Source organism: Corylus avellana, chromosome ca3 (genome assembly GCF_901000735.1).
Source record: "Corylus avellana chromosome ca3, CavTom2PMs-1.0".
Taxonomy (NCBI): domain Eukaryota; kingdom Viridiplantae; phylum Streptophyta; class Magnoliopsida; order Fagales; family Betulaceae; genus Corylus; species Corylus avellana.
The window spans coordinates 7,887,810-7,907,058 of record NC_081543.1 but is presented as its reverse complement, the minus strand read 5'-3'; the positions used below and the strand labels follow the sequence as shown (position 1 = coordinate 7,907,058).

The window sequence follows — 19,249 nt, the reverse complement described above, 5'->3', positions numbered from 1 at the left end:
GACCAAAGATGCTAGAAATGGAGAAGAATACCGAACGTCTCCAGCGACAGCACGAAAAACTCCGGGTCGATGTTCAGGGGTGTTGCAAGTCTCTCCGCACACGCTCTAGTCAGGTACCTCATTAGAAATAAATATTCTCTTTGATAATTCAATTATATAAATATATACGATTCTGCTCATACTAGGTTTTCTCTGTGCAGAAATAATCTTCCTGGAGCAGCTCTGAGGAATCATCTGCTCATCATTACCACGTATCTCTTTATGCAACAAATTCCCTTCTCTTTTTTTTTTTTTTTTTTTTTTTATGGACACTGGTATGTAATAATATAAGGAGCTTGTTCTCCAAACATTTCTTTTCGTAATCATTCAGTGCTCATTTAATATTCATTATGAAATCATTCTGTCATTGTAATAACTTCCTTTAAACAAACAATCTGTTTAAAAAAGTTAATCACTCAATAAAACATCTAAGTATGCACCATCACATGTTTTCAACCTCTAAAATACCTTAATATCATTGAACATATATCTTATAAGAAAAATTTAGATCATGTCACTATATTATATCACTGTATTATATTGTCTTTCAACTCTTACCTTTATGCTTCAATTTACCTCAAGAATAATAATCCATTATCTTTACTTAGTAAAAGAAAATTATATCAAAAGCTTTGGCATGTAACTAAAATTTCTCATAATTTCATATCCACTAATGCCTCAAAATTTAAATATTATCCACAACCTAGGAGCACTAATTCATCCTCAAAACTTTAAGCATCACTTCAATATAATTTACCTCAATTACAGAAAACCTAGCACCTCAAATTCTAAGAATCACCTCAAAGATTTCATGAATTGTACCTTAAAGTCATCACAATCATTTGAAAATATCAAAATCCTTAAACCACAACTTTATATATCAAAATATCTTATAGATTCTAGGGTATACCTCATTTGCATTTATCCCTGCAATACTTAGGCATTCACTTCATGCCACTACGTAATTCTTATTCATCAATCCATATATTATAACATCAATCATAGTATCATTATTGTCATCGACCAAACCTTAGCCATTACCAAAAACTCATATAAACTCTTATATCATTAATTCAGTTCAAGAATCATTTCACAATCGACATCCATAAGACCATTCGTTACTAAGTCACTTACACCATTTGTCTCACAACCTAAATCAATAAAACCATTTTGTCACCAAATTAATTTCACAAATTAGCTCGCAACCCAAATCTATAAAATCATCATACGATTTTTAAATCATGATCAATAATCTTTTCTAAATCCTCGAGACACCTTAAAATATACCCTTATCAATCGATACTCTAGAAAACTGCCGCAAATCCAAATAGGCAGATACTATAGATCACAACCTATCTATAAATAAAAATTCATCTCCGTCATTAACATGATCACAATAATAAAATCCTCCAAATTAATCACACTAAGATGATTTTTTTTTTTTTTTTTTTTTTTAACAAAAAATTAACCATTAGAAAAATGCTCATGCATCATTTATTAGAGACCACACAACAATGCACACTCTACTTGGCCGGAATGTGGCTTCTCATTAACCCCCCCAAATTTTTTTTTTTTTTTTTTTTTTTGAAAAGTCTGCCAGAACCTTATAACCTTTGCTCTGATACCAAAATTGTAACATCCCCAGCCCGTTAAGGCTGAGTTTGCCACTTTTCTTCTTTTACAACAAAAGTTCTTGCAAAGATCTATAAGGTCTATCAGAGTACTTGATTTTAAAAGATACGAAAAATGTATAAAACATTATTCAAGAGATTTTATTACAAGCGAAATTAGAAAACATTAAACTTTAGTTGCGGAATATCATATCATTACAATAACTTATATGAAAAGACTTTGAAAATTAATAATTATTCCCACCCCATTCCGGCCTCCTATTCCAGCATCCTTTCTACCTGAAAACAAGAAATAAAACTGAATGAGCCCAAAGGGGGCCCAGCAAGTAAAATCCACAACCATAAATAGTTTTACTCCTTGTTCTCAGTTTTGAAAATCGTTTTCGCAAATAAATATAATTCTAGCCATAATAATATCTGTATGTACGGTTGCATCTCCCGTAACATATACATACTATTACATCTAGTAATAGATCATCGTTGTAAATCATCTTTATAAATCATCATCATAATGCATCATTATAAATAATCTTTGTAAATCATCTTAGCATATCTTCGTTGAAAATATAGTATCATTTTCTCATAATAAGGCCCATGTACACTATTACCCCTGTGCACGAGGGTTGCGGGTCCTTGTGACCATGGCACTGAACTGTGGCCACAGCCATGCCCGACCGTCAATTAACTCTTTCTTGGTGCACTCAACGGTCTAGTTGATGGAATACCACCTTCTGGCATAGCCTCCTTCAGTGGTTTCGCCTCCATCCGAGTATCGGTACCGAACTCTCATCTTATCTTATCTTGGGGCCAAAAATACTCTCCTCCATACATGTGCCCTCATTTCATAAACATTTATCTCATCTCTTGTACTTTTCTTTGTACTTCTTTTGATGCATCTTAGGGCAACATGTAGGAGGGTTTATCATCATTTTTCTTTCTTATAATCATCATCATTTCTCAACTTTCTTTTCTTAAAATAGAAACTTTTCCAAATATAAACTTGTTGTGCTTAAAAAGCATTTAAAGAAATATAAACTTTCTAAATAATTCTTTTAGAAATCCTTCATGCATGCAACATATCTCCATGACAGGTAAATAAAATAATCATTTACAGTTTGATACAAGAATATATAAATAGCATGACAAGAATATATAAATAGCATGACATGAAGTAATTTTAGAAGGGGTAGTGAATTTACTTACCTCTAGACTGAAGCTAAAAGTGGTATGAAGGAATCTAGTTGCTCCAATATGACTAACACCACTAGTATATCTTTTGAAACTAATTTCTAAAGTCCGCTATCTCTTGTGTTCTTTCTTTCTTGTAGCGCTTGGTCTCGCCCTTTCTCTCTCTGTTCTGAGTAAACACTCTTAGAAAGAAGAAAGACCGAGTAAAAAGCGGAAGAAGGAAGAATATATGCAAGAGATGGGAGAGGAGATGAGTGGTGAAAATTCTGAAGGAGAAGAGCTCTATTTATAGGAGAAAATCAAACACTATTCTATCGTCAATTTACAATTATACCCTCATTTTACTATTCCACCAACCCTATACTATTCCACCAACCCTATACTATTCTACCTTCAATTTACAATTATACCCTCATTCTATCTTCAATTTACAATTATACCCTCATTTTATTATTTCACCAACCCTATACTATTCCACCAACCCTATACTATTCCACCAACCCTATACTATTCTACCTTCAATTTACAATTATACCCTCATTCTATCTTCAATTTACAATTATACCCTCATTTTACTATTTCACCAACCCTATACTATTTCACCAATTACCATTCTCTAATTACCACTCTCATAAATTTTCCAAGAATTAAAATCCTTAGCTACAATGGATATTAAAATAACATCATTATCAAAATAATCTATTTAAATAGCTTTGAAAATTCTGGGACACTACAAATAAGATGGTTGAGTGGAATGTCATTTTTGTGCGCTCCGCCAAGCATTGGGAATTGGATGTGGTCTCATCTTTCTTTGAACTACTGTACTCTTGTAAGGTTTCTTTTGGTAATGTGGACTGTATTCGATGGTCCTTGTCTAAAAATGGTACGTTTGAGGTGAAATCGTTTTATAAGGCCTTATCCATTGCAGATTGTGAGGTGTTTCCATGGAAGAGTATTTAGCGCTCTAAGAGTGGCATTTTTTGGGTGGACTACTGCTCTCGGCAAAATTCTGACACATGACAATTTGCGAAAGAGGAGAATTGTGGTAGTGGAATGGTGTTGTATGTGTAAGAAGATTGGGGAATCCGTAGATCATTTGTTGATTCATTGTGAAGTGGCTACTCGGTTATGGAACTATGTTTTTACTTTGTTTGGTATTGAGTGGGTCATGCCGCAAAGGTTCCTTGACTTGCTTTCTTGCTGGAATCAGGTTGGGGGTAGGTTATCTCTAAAGTCATTTGGAGGATAATTCCTTTGTGCATCACATGGTGTATTTGGCAGGAGAGGAATGCCAGAACGTTTGAGGATAAAGAGTGTTCGGTGGATGGGATGAGGAAGAATATGATCTCTATTCTCACTTGTGGGTGTTGGCCACCACCCCCAAAAAGTTTTGAGGGTGGTTGATCCACCCTCCCCAAGCACTTTTTAGGGGTGGTGGCCTAAAATTCAGGGGTGGCCAAGCCACCCCAAGCAGCTACTGGGGGGTGGCTTGATACCACCCCCAATTTTTTTTTTTTTTCCTTTCTTTTTGTTTTTTGTAATATATATTTTTTTATTATTTTATTTTTCTTGAAATAACCCAAATATAATCTCAACTCTTTTTTTCCTTGATATTTGTAATTTTAAATTTAGTTAAGTAAAATAGAAAAAAAAAAATTGCACCCCCAAATGAGCCCTTGTATCTATTGTGACGGAAAAAAGTTTTCATGCTAGGTTATTATAACAAAATAAAATTTTGGATGATAACCTAGTAGAGAAGAGGGAAATGAAATAAGTATTTTTTTTTTTTTGACATGTCCACACAAGAAGGGGGAGGAGGATTCGAACTAGTGACATCCGCTTTGTAAGGCATGGTCTCCAGCCAATTGAGGTACTCGTTGGAAACGGAAATGAAATAAGTTAATTACACTCAAAAGACAATATTTACATGGTTCAACATAAAAATCTACTTCCATAAGAGAAAAGTTTTTGGGAGAAATCCCACTAATAAAAGATGCAATATCAGAGGTGGTGACAAATGCTCAAACTTAAGTCCCATAGAGCAAAGCCCAACTCACGCGGGCACTTTCAGCCTCAAAAGTTAGCAAGCCACTTCCCACATAAAAGAGGACGACTTTAGGCTAAAGTCCCTCTCAGACTTGTGCTGAAGCCACTATACTTTATTTATAGGTCCAACTCATGCTCTTTGTTGAATAAGGAATTCCAAATTACTTATATAACAAGAAAAAAAAAAAAAATCGTTCTACCTTAAGAAAACTCAAATAAGTAACTATTAAAATAAGAATTTGATAGAACTTCCATAAGTAACTAATACCACTCATAAATTTTAAGTATTTTTGCTAAAAAATTTAATAAAAAGTAAAATAAAAAGAGATTTGGCAACAAACGACCATGTGGCAAGAGAAGTGCCATATCAGGAATGTCAGAAATATATATATATATATATGTGTGTGTGTTAGGGAAACTAACTCTTTTACCAACAGGGGCTTACTAAACTGATGTGTAGCTCATTTTGGTATTCGTTATATTTATCTTAATTAATTATTTTATTTTTCTTCATTTAATGAGCTACACATCAGTTTAGTAAGCATCCATTAGTAAAAACGTTAGTACCCCTAACATTCTTAAAAGAAAAAATATTGATGTGTATATGTTACTTATTGTGCCGCATGGCCTTCTTTTGCCAAATTTCTTCTCCTTTTTTTTTTTTTCATTGAAATTTATGCAAAATATGCATTGTTTTATGACCTAAATTTGAAAGATAAAAAATCTCTTTGGGAAACTTCACTTACCCTAAATACCGTCATTTGTTTTAGGAAAAAAAAAAAAATTGCAAAGATTAAGGCGGTGGTCCGAATTTAACGGTATTTACAAAAATACCCATGCCTCAATCTTTGAAAAAAAGTTTTAAATATCTTTTCTTGAAAAAAATAAAAATAAAAAGGCAGGCATTTTGGAAATTTTGTTGAAATTTAATGGAAAATCCTAACAAATGTGGGACATTGAAAAAAATTAAAAGTTCCCAATTTATTTTATTTTTTATTGTTTTCTTAGTCTTTGTTGTCAACTAGTTTTTATTTATTTATTTTCTAGACCGTTTTCAGCCTGTTACTACTGTAAAGAAGAGTGCATGGGTAGATTGGAGTAGTAAGAAATTTGATCGTAGGAGTTGGTCCAGAAAAGATGGCCTATTTCAATTTTCAACAAAATGACTGACCATGTCATCTTTTTTGTTTTTCAGAGACAAAAGTAAGGGACGTTCGCCACTTTGCTGTGCCCAGTTTGCTACCGTAATCTTATAAAACGCGTGTTGTTGTTATAAGTAGAAGGGCTTTGAAGTACCAGTCAGACATAATGATAGAATATTTTATATATTTTTCTTTAGATTTATTGTCTTTTTTATTATGGTTTATTTCCTACCTTAATTAGTCTAGGATTTCTTGTCTATCACTCTTAACCTCTCCATATATAGCGGCCTATGTAATCATCATATAATGATTAATTTAGACTCAATACAATGTAGTCCTTACATATGCTTTCGTTCTCTCTCTCTTTCTTCCGCTCTCTACATTATTTCAACATGGTATTAGAGCCACTTTCTTGTGGCCTTCAACGTCATTGATGTTTTTGGGTGTTCTCTCCAACAATCTCATTATTCCACTACATCCACCTGCCACGCTCCTCCACGTGTCACCATGCGCCGGTCAAGTTCGATACGCCGATCTGATAACTGCCCAAGTTGGCTCATTTTTCTTTTTATTTTTGGCCCAAGTCGGCCCTTTTTATTTTTGGCTCATTGATAGCCCTGGCCCATTGTCGGCCCCTTTTTGAATTTTGGCCCATCGTCGGCCCCTTTTATTTTTGACTCATTGTCAGCCCTAACCCGTTGTTGGCTCCTTTTGGATTTTGACTTGTTGTCGACCCCTTTTGAAATTTGGCTCATTGTCAGCCTTAGCCCGTTGACGACCCTTTTTTGAATATGCATTCACCAACCACCTGCTACTGTCATTGGCCGCCCGCCAGCGTTTATCTCCTCCGACAGTCGCCACCATCTACGGCTCGTTCCCAACCTCCGCCACCGCTGTCATCATTGTTTCAAACTTCAAACGCAAGGTTCCAGAATATTCAATCTTGAGTTTGAGGGGGATGTTAAAATATTTTATATATTATTCTCTAGGTATATTGTCTTTTCTATTAGGGTTTATTCTCTACCTTAATTAGTTTAGGGTTTCTTGTCTATCACTCTTAACCTCTTTATATATAGAGGCCTATGTAATCATCATATAATGATCAATATAGACTTAATACAATGTAGTCCTTACATAAAAAAAAATAAAAAATAAAAAGTTAATGAGCGCAATGTAACCATTAGAGGTATTCTGAATGGTGGAAGTAGGTGTTTAACACCAAACCACCCATAAAGTTCTTTGTGTTCTTTTTCTATATTGTTTTCGCCATATTTTAGCATCTTCATTATTTCAACATGGTATTAGAGCTATTCTACACATAATATCGAACACATGGCATACAAATCCTTTTTTTTTTTCTTTCTTCTTTTTTCGAATTGGTGAAAGTGAAACGATCAATAGAACCCATATAGAGAAAGAAACAGATATCCAGGCATGAACACGAAGCACTTGAGGCTTTTGTTTTTATGTATAAAAATGTAATTTTTAAGCAAAAATGGAATGGGATAGAAAAATAGATAGAGAGAGAGAACATACAGTTCGGTAATGTGGCAAGTAGCGTTATTGTCGTATGTACAGACGCATTTGATAAAGGGGTTGTAAGCTTGGCTATCGATGGTGGCAGAGCCGATGGCCGCTCTGCTGCATGGTTCCCCACTTATATTCCATTGCCCTGATGCTGCTTCGATTCCCCATCGTTGAAATATGGAATTCAAAGTCCTTACTGCAATAATCAAATTCACAATTATACATCTTTTAATCTTTCAAATCTCTCTCCTGCTTGCGCACAAAACAAATCCCACCTAGTTACTATACGCGAATTATGAGAGTAATGCTACAAGTCGTCGTGTCGGTCGCTCGTGTTTTTTTTTAAAAATGATTTTTAAAATTATAATTTCATCAAAATTTAATAGTGATTAATTATAAATTTGAATTATGATCTTCTCTATTTCATTTGAACGGAATAATATCCAGTTAATTATAGTAGATGGGTATTTTTGTTCTCTCAAAAAGTACAAAGACAAAAATACCCCTCCTCTATAACTCATTTGAACAGGCAAGAATTCTGTTCCTACAAATTCAATGTTGATTTTAAAAGCCGGGGCACAAAAGTAACTTATAATATTATTAGTCCAAAACTACAAAAATCCAACAACACATTTTGAGCTTTTTTTTTTTTTTTAATAGAAAATGGTGGGTCAAGAGGAATTGAGTAATGCTATAAGTCTTTCTAGAGTCCTTCCAAATATGATGTGTTTAAGAGACATGATACACAGCACACGGCGTGCTGTGCACGCCTGTGCAATTTTTTTAAAAAAAAAATTATAAAAAAAAAAAAAAAAAAAATTTGCACACGGCGTGCCACTCTTTTCTTTCACCCGTCTTTTAAATTCACCAATAGATTATTAAAGTTCAATAAATCACATTTCAAATTCAACAATAATTTTAAAAGCCACATCACATTTGAAAGAATTCTAGAAAGACTTATAACATTACTAAGAGGAATTACACTTTTTTTTTTTTTCTATGCAATGTGGAAATTACATTTAATTAACTGAACTAACACCTATTTTGAAGAGACATTTCCATGCACTTTTGATCGAAAGATCGAAACGTGCAACTTTGACTTAAAACACATAAGTTATTATTTTGTCAAAAAAAAAAAAAAAAATTATAAGTTTTACTGTGCATAACATTTTGCTCATTTTAATGTCAAAATATTACAAATGATATTTTAAAAATATGTTTAATAGGAGTGTTGGAGAAGATACAGACTACAAATAGCCATTATTATACATAAATTATATTTTTAATTAAAGTCATCAACTCTCTCCCTCTTTATTAGATATAGCACTAGTTAAGGTGACGAACAATTTAAGCGTGGCAATAAGCAAATCACACGCCTTAAAGAAAGACAGTACGTAGGCTGTGTTTGGCAAAGGAGTCGGCCGAATCGGACCCGAAATTCAAAAGAAAATTTTTAAAATTAATTTGAACATTCTTATTTTTTACATTGCATCAATCACTTTTTATTACTATTCAAATAAAAAATAATTAGAAAATAAATTTTTTTCACTTTTTTATATTAAACATTCTTACTTTTTTCTCTCACATCAATTAAATCTGCTACAGTTCTGACCCACTTCCTTTTTCAAGTCCTTTGCCAAACACAGTTTTAATAAGTTATCCATATTTGACTATATTCTTTTACAAATTTAATAGATCAACCATTACATTTGTGAAATTTATTATAAATTTATGTAAGGTTCACATAAATTTACAAATTTAATGATTAATTTGTTTAATAAAATTGGTCAAATATATTAAAAAAATAAAAAATATTAACCGTAAAAAAATTCATTTCTTTCGTCCACCTAAGAGAGAAGACAGTTGAGTGGCACAGCCTGTCTGCTCATCCTTATCCTCTCTAATTTTTGTCCACATGTCTTCGTTGTGACTTAGTAGACATTATTCTTGGCAATAAATCATTATATATAAATGAATATATCTACACACACGCAAGACTAAATGCCTATTTAGCATGGTTGTGTTTGAGAAGTTTAAAAGTACTTTTAATACTTAAAAAATTTGTTTGAAAAAAAAAAGTACTCATTTGGTAAAAAATTAAAAACGCTTTTAATGGTCCAAAAAATCTAAAAATTGCCAAAACGCATTTTTTAAAAAAGTTTAAAAATGAAGCTTTTATCCAAAATCTCTTTTTAACTTAAAATATATTTCTCAAACACAATCTCAAATAGACTCTAAACATCAATACTTATAAAAACATAGAAATTAAGATTATCTTGTCTTTTCTTTATTTAATTTTCCAAAATAAAAAATAGAAAAAAACTTCACAAAAGCCTCTTGAACTTTTCACACATTTTGAAAAGACTCTTCAAAATTTAAAAACTCTTAATTTTACCCCTCAAATTTTTAATTTGATGCAATCTCCCCCTCGAGCTTTAAGACAAACCGTAAAATGAATGAAATAACATTTATTAAAATTTTAAATTGATCCTTAATTTCAAATTAAAAATTAGAAAAAAAAAAAAAATTAATGATATTTTTCATAGCTTTTATTAGGAGTTAACGCCAAAAATTGACGAAGGGATAGATTACATCAAAGTAAAAGTTCGAGTGATAGATTGAGAGATTTTGAGCTTTAAAGGAGTCTTTTTCAAAATGCATATAAATTATGGGGTATTTTTGAAATTTTTTCAAAAAAAAAGAGGAGGAGAAAGAAGTTGTTTTGTGGCCATCGGAAAATCGAAGGAGGAAAGCTTGAGCCGTAGCTAGGAGATGATGATAATAACATAAAAAGTGGATAATGTATTTTGCATATTCCAGTTTTCTGCACAATTCTTTGATTGGTTCAGCATCGTCTTCCTCAAACCAGAATTAAACCGTACAGAAATCAGTTATTGAAAGGATTTAGGTGAAGTTCAAACTTCAATCATCTCATCAATCACAAAAATATATAAGAGATTACTCCATCTTCACATATATATAGTTTTCTTGTAATTCCTTTTCTTTCTGGATAATTAGTAATAGAGAGAGATAGAGAGAGAGAGATACCTTCAGCAGGATCTGTAACAGCGCTGGTTCCATTTTGAGCTTGAGCAAGGTGAAGCAGCTGGCCAAAGATGCAAGCAGCATAAAAGGCAAAGCCTAAAACTGGGGATGGTGATGGTCCTCCCACCATCAATTTTATGCTTCTCTCTATATTAATATGAGATTGATGGATGGCTATGGGCAGAACAATAGAAGATCGAGGAGGCGGGGGAGGAGGAGGAGCAATGAGATTACAATTTACAGATGCAGAGCGCCATATATGCTGCCTCTGCTCATGATCAGCTCATCCATCCAGTAATTGGTTGATATAATAATATTAGAGATATCACACTCACTGGATTTAACATTGCTCTTTTAAAATTATATTATTATAATATTATCAGTCTCAACGTTGAAAGCTTTGGAGAAGAGTCGCCATTGAAGCTATATGCCCCACGGCACCCACCCACTCACTCCTATTGTCAAATAGGAGGAAATTTGTGTTCCTTGTAATTCGATCTATTTAATTAAATTAGTAAGTCATGTCAAAAATTAGCCGTCATTATTTCTCGTGTGTCGGGTTCGGCTTTACAGCCAATTCAGGGTGGTGCTTTCGGGTCAATTCAGCCCGTGTAATTTTCAATTTTGAATTTTCAAGCTTGGCTGGCCCAGCACAGTGACATATCTGCATCGCCAAAGGGCAGCTTCACTTTCTGACTTTGAGGATTGTAACGACGTAACGTATTCAACAACTAACAACTTGAATATATAGATATAGGATTTCATAAAATAAACAAAAATCTTCAAAACGTACGCCTCTTTCCACACTTGAACCATATTGATTATTGAAGCAGCCTTTCCTGCGTAGCGTAGAGTTGCATTTAATTAGCTTTAATATTTTAGGACCAACTCAACTCCATCTTCAATTCTTAAGGCTTAAGTTGCCACAAACATTACTTCAAAATGCCCACATGGAATCAGCATAATAAACAAGATTAAAATATTATGAATCACAATAAAAATAAATAAATAAATAAAGACTAAAATATTATGAATCAAGTAGAGTTTGGAATTTTAGCTTCAAACCTACCTTAAAAACCTCTCATTTCTGCTTTAACGTGGCATTGTTCGAATGGTGCACCTGAATCCTAAAATTCAAAGTGTTTTAAACTCTTATTTGAAAATTAACCTTTCTCATTTGTTTCTATTTCAATTACTATTTCCCCGTAATTGAGTATTTCTGTCTAAATTTATTATTTTCATGAATCTAAAATATTATTTGGATTATTGTTATAACTATTATTAATTAGCTTTCATTTTAAAGATTTGCCACGTATTTGTTTGAAGTATATATTACATCTATTACCGGTTCTTCCTCCCTAGCTATTATTAGAGACCAATGATTTAGAGTAACGCTAAATAGTGAATAACATTTACATTTAAATTCTCATGTTATTTTTGTGTCTTTTTTAAAATTGATATGACTTTTAAAATTACTATTGACTGTTGACTAATGGTAATTTTAAAAAGTCGAATCAATTTTAGAAGAATACAAAGAAAATACGAGTCTTCTTTTTAATATCACTGATAATTAAGATAAATGAAGTAAACTAATGAGCACATTTTTTTTTTTTTTTTTGGAACAATCAGACTGATTTCATTACTTTCCTCAATCAAGAGAACATAAAGAACCCACAAGGTTCTAAGGTACAAGAGCTAAGAGCTCTGAGGATACCGCATCAGTTATTCTGGCACTTCATCGATCCAAGTTCTATCGTGAGCCTGAGCGAGACCAACTTTTGCAAGGCCGTGGGCCGCGCGGTTTGCTTCTCTTTTCACATGGAGTACCATCCAGCTTCTGCATGATCCAAGGAGGAGCCGAATATCGTCCATTAAGTGGCCATACTTCCTCCAGTTTGGTCCCCTATCCTTCAGAGCTTGTACTACCTGCAATGAGTCACCTTCAAGGATGACATCCTGTATTGCTCTTTCTTTGCTAAATTCCACAGCAGCCAGTGCCGCCATAGCTTCTCCAACCACTGGCTCCTGTAGGCCTTCGACCCTCAAGCTTTTCGCAGCACAGACACTCCCATGATGATCCCTTATAACTGCTCCAAAGCCCATGCATTTCCTCTGATTATCTAAGGCCATATCCCAATTTAATTTATACCACCCAAAAGGTGGTCTTTCCCACTTTATCGGGTCAACAGGGCTCTCTGAAGCTGGCGCCCCAGTTTCTGCCACTGGAGTTGCAAGAAAGCACTGCAGGTTGTCTTCCACTTCCCACTAATGAGCGCATTTTAATGAACTTTATTGAACAAGGAACATTTAAAAAAAAAAAATAAAAATGGATGAATAAATTTATGGGAACATTGTACTCTTATAAATTTATTAAGGACAAGTTGAAGGAAAACAACACATAGCACCAAAAGTGAGAACATAATCCTCTCCAATTAGTTATATTTAAGGGGTATGTTTGTATTTTTACATAATTAACTGGATATTTTTCAATTAAAATGCACCGAAAATAATCTTAATTCCCAAAAGTGAGCGTCAAGGTGGAACTTGTATTTAATGAATAATTGATACCACAATAAAGAAAGATGGACACGTTGAACCTTCTTGGCTCAGCTCGGTCTAGCGAAGCCCTCTTCAACGGCTCTTGTGATTTCATAAATCAACCTAAACCGTGTGCGTCTACTGTTTAATATTATCATATACGTCACAAATATCGGATATGGCAGCTGCGCGCTGTTGAGAATATAGAGCGTTTGTTGAATACTTTTCTTAGAACTCATTTCACGTTATCAACATTGAAAACTCTTCGCAATACTCACCAAAAAAAAAAAAAAAAAAACTCTTCGCAAGTGTAGAAAGTGAAAGGGTGCCCACAATGAGCAGAGTAATGTTAATTTTATGTTTCTCTGAATGCCACATACTTGTTCTTCAAACAAAATTAAATAAAATAATTAATTAAAAAGTGAAACTTTTTTTCAGAAAAACTTTTTCAATACATGTACACTTCAACATATTCAATCTCTTGGGGACCCTAAAATTTTCAAATATTTTTCTCTAAGATATGTTACAATCTAATAAAAACTTCATATTTTGTCTATAAAAGTCCATGTGGCAAGATGCAACATCATTTTCTTTTTGTTTTGTCTTTTTTCCTCCACAAAAAAAAATAATAATAAATAAATAAAATAATGTGGCATCTTGGCAAATAGATTTTTCTGGGCAAAATATAAAGTTTTTATTAGATTGAAGCACTTCTCTTTTTTTCTTATATAGATCATATTGAGCTTGCCACGTCGCCTGACATGCATTTTCACCCATATCATGCCATAATTTTTTTTCCCTTTTTTTATTTTTATTTTTTTATGAAGTCCAACGTTTAAGACTCAAAGACACTCACAAATCTAATAATAATTTTTTTTTTTTTTTTTTTTTTTAAAAAAAAGGAGAAAACATAGAGAAATCATTTATCTTGGTTTAAAAATCCCCAAACTTACAATTGCTATCTCGTTATCATGGCTTTCAAACTGTCTTCTCGGTTCTTCATTGTGGTGCTGGTGATGCTCGATCGTGTTGCTTGCAATCTAAACTGTGGGGCATAGTTAAGATTTTGGTTTAAAGAGTTACAATTAAGAAAAAAAATTAACAAAAAATATAACTAACAAAATGAATAAACAATTTAACAAATTATATATATATATATATATATATATATATACCAGATAATCATTCATCCACCCTAAACAATTTTTAACAATAATTATTCCCAAAAAGCTTTTTCAACGGTATCTATCGCAACTAGTACAATTAATGACAATGTCACCAATAAATAAGCCAATTGATACATCATATCATTCTCATTGTATCATCTTTTTCAACAAGCTAGCCAATCCCTTTGAGTATTATGGTTTTTTTTACATAATTAAAATATGTAACAAAAACAATGTATATTGATAAACAATTATTTTTAAAGAGCAATTTAAATATAAAAGCTTACACATACATTTTTATTATTTAATAATAAATGTGCATACCTGAAAATTTTAAATAAAAATAAATTGTCAAAAAGAGAGTTGACTTTTTTATTATGTTATAGACAAACTCTCAAAAAATGAATGTTTGATAAATTATTGTTTATTTTTAAAAGATGATCAACTGGTTGCATGCTATACCTGCCAAATCAAGTTTTGAAAAGTCTTTCATCTATCAAAAATTTCACTTTGACTGTCTGTGTATATCTGAAATGCCTCGTAGCTCTATTAAAGCCATAATTTTTGAAATGGGTTTAACTTTGGTCAGGTGGCTCCTTAAAACCCACAAATTGCAGCACCCTATCAGCAACTGACACCTAAGCTAAACCACAAGTATTGCATTTTTCTTAAACTAAAACCAACTTCACCAGATGAAAGAAGAAGATAAAGAAGAAAAGAGAGAAAGAAGAGAAGAGACCCAGTGGGTTTGGCTGAAGCGGCGCTGGCCGTGGGTGGCCGTGACCCACGGTTGGCCAGACCAGCCACTCCAGCGCTGCGAGTTACCATCTTTGGCATTGATCCGACCTTTAGGGTGATAAAATTTTTTAAGGGTTAATCTTCTCCCCCTAAGTTTTAGATTTGAATCAAAAAACAAGTTTTGAGGCATTAGAAATGATTATTGATGCATTAGAAACGAATTTTGAGCATTAGAAACGGGTTTTTGACGAGGGTCATGGCATGGGCCTCGCCTTCTTGTCCGTAAGTCTCGCCGGATCCAGGCATGGGTCTCACCAAACCCATGACTTGGTCCAGCGAGACCCAAGCGCGGGTTTGGCCAGACCCTGGCATGGGTCTGGTCTGGGCAAGTTGGGGTGTGCCAATGTGGTCTAGGTGCCTTTGATCTGGTGTGTTTGTACTTATTTTTATTTTTTGCACTTTTGTTGAATTGATGAGGTGTCATGTGGGGATTAGGTGCTGTAAAATAGGGGGTTTGCACCTCAACTGGACCATAGGGGCTTTCTTTGAAATAATAAAAATAATAATAGAGAAAGTGTGTTCCGCTCCGTTTGGCAAGAGTTATATCCTATTCATAAAAAATAAAAAATAAAAATTATATTCTTAACATTTTTATATTTTACATCATATTAATCACTTTTTATTATTATTTAAATAAAAAAATCATTACAAATCAATTTATATATATATATATATATGAAAGTTATATATATATATATATATATATTTTTTTTTTAATATCAATAATTTTTTTCTACAGTTTCAGCCTTTAACAATTTCATGTGGATGCCAAACGTATCATGCGATGAAAGTAGTAGGCCCTGATGGATGTGATTGCCAGATTCCATAAGCATAAATTAGATAAAAGTTTTGACGAAACAAGAGGTGATATACATAATTATTCAGAAGTGGGCAAGTGGCCAGTGATGTCGGCGTTAGTTAATCGTTTTCATTAAAGAATTAAAGTGGGCCACGACTCACAAGTTCAAGTCGGTTTAAAAAACAAAAAACTTAAAACATATTTTAACGGTTTGTTTGACTTACTTATTTATATATTTAAACAGTGTGTTTTGAATATCTTAAATAGTAACTCAATTGGTCCGAGATCATATTTCTTGAAATGGAAATTATTAGTTCTAATCATGGTCTCTCATTTTTCTCTTCGAACTTGCCTTCTTCCTAGTTTCTTTTCTTTTAACTTAAATTTGAATTTTAATGATTTTATTTATTTTTTTCTCACTTACATTTCATTTTATATAATAGAAGGCAATTGGAGGCTTATTCCCTTAGAAGTATTCAATTGGAGGTTTGATCCCCTTGAAACTATCAACTTTTATCCATTTTTCTTTATATTTATCGATTTTTAATTATTAGAAATATTTGGGTTTTTGTCACCGCATCCACATGGTCTGCTTAGCACCAATTGTGTAAAGCATATTTGTATAATTGTGTTCTTACTATCCCTTTTTAGTTGTCATTGTATATAGAGGGTAGGTAACCGCGGATTAGGATCTCATAGAATTTTTAGGAGAATTATAGTTTCTGAAATTCAGATTTAGGTCATTTATTTTAATTCAAGATCCATTAGCCTACTACGTATCCCACTACTAATAAAATAATAAAATACCGATGATTATTAATATCATTACAAATTTATTATTATTTTATTAGTAGTGGGATACGTGGCAGGATAATGACTTTTGAATGAAAATAGATGGTCTGGATCTGAAATTTCAGAAACTATAATTCCCTTAAAAATTCCAGGGGATCCGAATCCAGATAACCACACTAGCAATGGATTTTTTAAATTTTATTATCTTCTTTAAATATAGGAAAAACTTCTAAAAAAAAAAAAAAAATCACTTGCAACATACTCTTTTGGTATTCATTTAGAGTACGCTTGTGATTGTGTTTGAAAAATAAAGCTTTTAGATCAAAAAAAAATATTTTTTAGCAAAAGCTTTGTTTTTAAACTTTTGCCAAAAGTGCGTTTTGGCAATTTTTAAGCTTTTTGAACTCTTAAAAACGCTTTCAATTTTTTGTACCAAACATGTTTTTTTTTTTTTTCTTCAAACTGACTTTTTGAGTGTTATACGCACTTTTAAACCTCTCAAATGCACACCCAAAGGAGACTCAATCGGCTGAGACCACGCCTAATAAAGCGGAAGTCACTAGTTCAAATTTCTCTCCCCCTCTTGTGCAGACATGTAAAAAAAAAAAAAAAGTAGGGGGGTGGGGGCTCTTAATCAAGGGAACCAAAACTGATATCTTAAATCTAAGGTAGCATTTTTAGTTCATTCAACATTATTTTAACGTGAAAAGAGCATTTTGAGAAATAAAGCTTTTAGGTAAAAAAAAGGGCTTTTTGCAAAAGCTTTGTTTTTTAACTTTTGCCAAAAGTGCGTTTTGACCATTTTTAAGTTTTTTGAACCCTTAAAAGTGATTTCAATTTTTTTTACTAAACATGTACTTTTTTTTTTTTCAAACGGACTTTTTGAGTGTTAAACGTACTTTTAAACCCCTCAAACGTACACCCAAACAGGCTCTTAACCAAGGAAACCAAAACTGATAAGTATCACAATTTTATTAGTTCTAACGTTTCACATTATCAGAATTTGTTAAATCAGTGAACGAAATTTAACTATAAGAACTATATTATTTTTTTGGCATATATCAAGAACCTTTGAGTTCATTTTAATACCACAGGAAGTTAATTACAAATCAGATAAACAATAGGACTGATTTTACATTTTTTCCCAAAATAAAAAGAAGACTTGTTTATTACCTAAATAGATCTTGCTGCTATAGATGGTCTACCAAAATTATTTAAGAGTCAGGGGATCCTTTGTGACGTACTATATATGATGCCACTATAAATTCTCATTCAATAAGGCAAGGGAGAGAGAAGAGTGGATAAACTTCACAATGTTTGAAAATGGCTTAAAAAGAGAGCTAGTTTCTTAACAAGAACAATATGATATTTTGGGCAAGTAGTCAAAGATTCTTATCATAATTTACAATAATAATAGTTAATTAGTAATCAACTATAATCTTAACTCCTAACTAGCTACTCTGCTACTAGATCGTCATTGGATGAGATATGGTTTTTTTTTTTTTTTTTTCTCTCTCTCTAACGCGAGACATAGAGGTTAGTTTTGTCCACAAAATATAAATTCATGATTGGATTCCAAAATTAAAGAAATTAAATGTTAAGAATATGAGTCTTTGAATATTTTATTCAAATGATAACTTCACTTAGGACCCATAAACTACTACGCGTTTTAAGAAGACTCCCTAAATGTTTAAAACTCTCAATTTCACCCCCCTGAACTTTCAATTTGATGCAATTGACCCTTATTTGTCAATTGTTACAGTTAAACCCTAACGGGAACCACTAAAAAAGACCAAATTACCCTTCAATTTATTTATATTTTTATTTCAATTTAAATTTAAGGGTAAATTTGAAATTTTATAAAAGTTTCAGAGTATAAAGATCATGTCATCACTTTTAACGTCCAAAAACTGATGAGGATTTATTGCATCAAATTGAAAGTTTGATGGGTAAAATTAAGAGGTTTTGAAATTTTGAGAATCTTTTCAAATCGCGTGGCAATTCATAGATTATTTGTGAAGTTTTCCCTTTATTTAATTACAAACTCCTATTTATAAGTTTATGTTTTTTCTCTCTATTTCTCTATTTAAGTCTTATTCAAATTTGAATTCTTCTCTTCTTCTCCATTTTCATTAATTTCTAACAACTAATTGTTCAAGTCCTTAAAATCATTCCATATATGATCAATGATTTAACCAAAAAAAAAAAAAAGAGAGAGATGTTAGAAAAACTTGAATATAAGACCTTAATAATGAGTTTCAAAAAGTCAGAAGAATTATTTTTATATTAAATTAAATATTATTTAATTAATATTAAAAAAAAAAATTTTAAAAAAATGCCTCACTCCAAAGCTATCGTTTGTTTACCACCACACTCCTCCTCACTCCCTTACTTATTTCCTCCAATTTCTCCAAAATTGTCGCCCTCTGCACTCTTTCACCCCCTAGGGCCTAGGCAAGCTTCTACGTATAGAAGCCAGTGCATCACCTTATTTTCTTTTCGCCTTAAACATGTACTTTTTTTTTTTTCAAACGGACT

The 19,249-nt window shown here is 32.4% G+C and overlaps 1 protein-coding gene across 2 annotated transcripts in view; it reads right to left on the bottom strand.

Moving 5' to 3' along the window:
- LOC132173596 (probable LRR receptor-like serine/threonine-protein kinase At1g56140) overlaps positions 1–10,952 on the bottom strand; it is a 42,137-nt gene extending 31,185 nt beyond the window's left edge. The window contains exons 1-2 of one of the 2 annotated variants that reach the window (XM_059585125.1): positions 10,622–10,952; positions 7,583–7,769 (exon numbers count right to left, since the gene is read on the bottom strand). In XM_059585125.1, coding sequence (XP_059441108.1) covers positions 7,583–7,769; positions 10,622–10,748 — 314 coding nt within the window. In that variant the 5' untranslated portion in view covers positions 10,749–10,952. The remainder of the gene's footprint in view (positions 1–7,582; positions 7,770–10,621) is intronic. The other variant, XM_059585124.1, reaches the window with a different exon arrangement.
- Between the last annotated feature and the right edge of the window lie 8,297 nt (positions 10,953–19,249).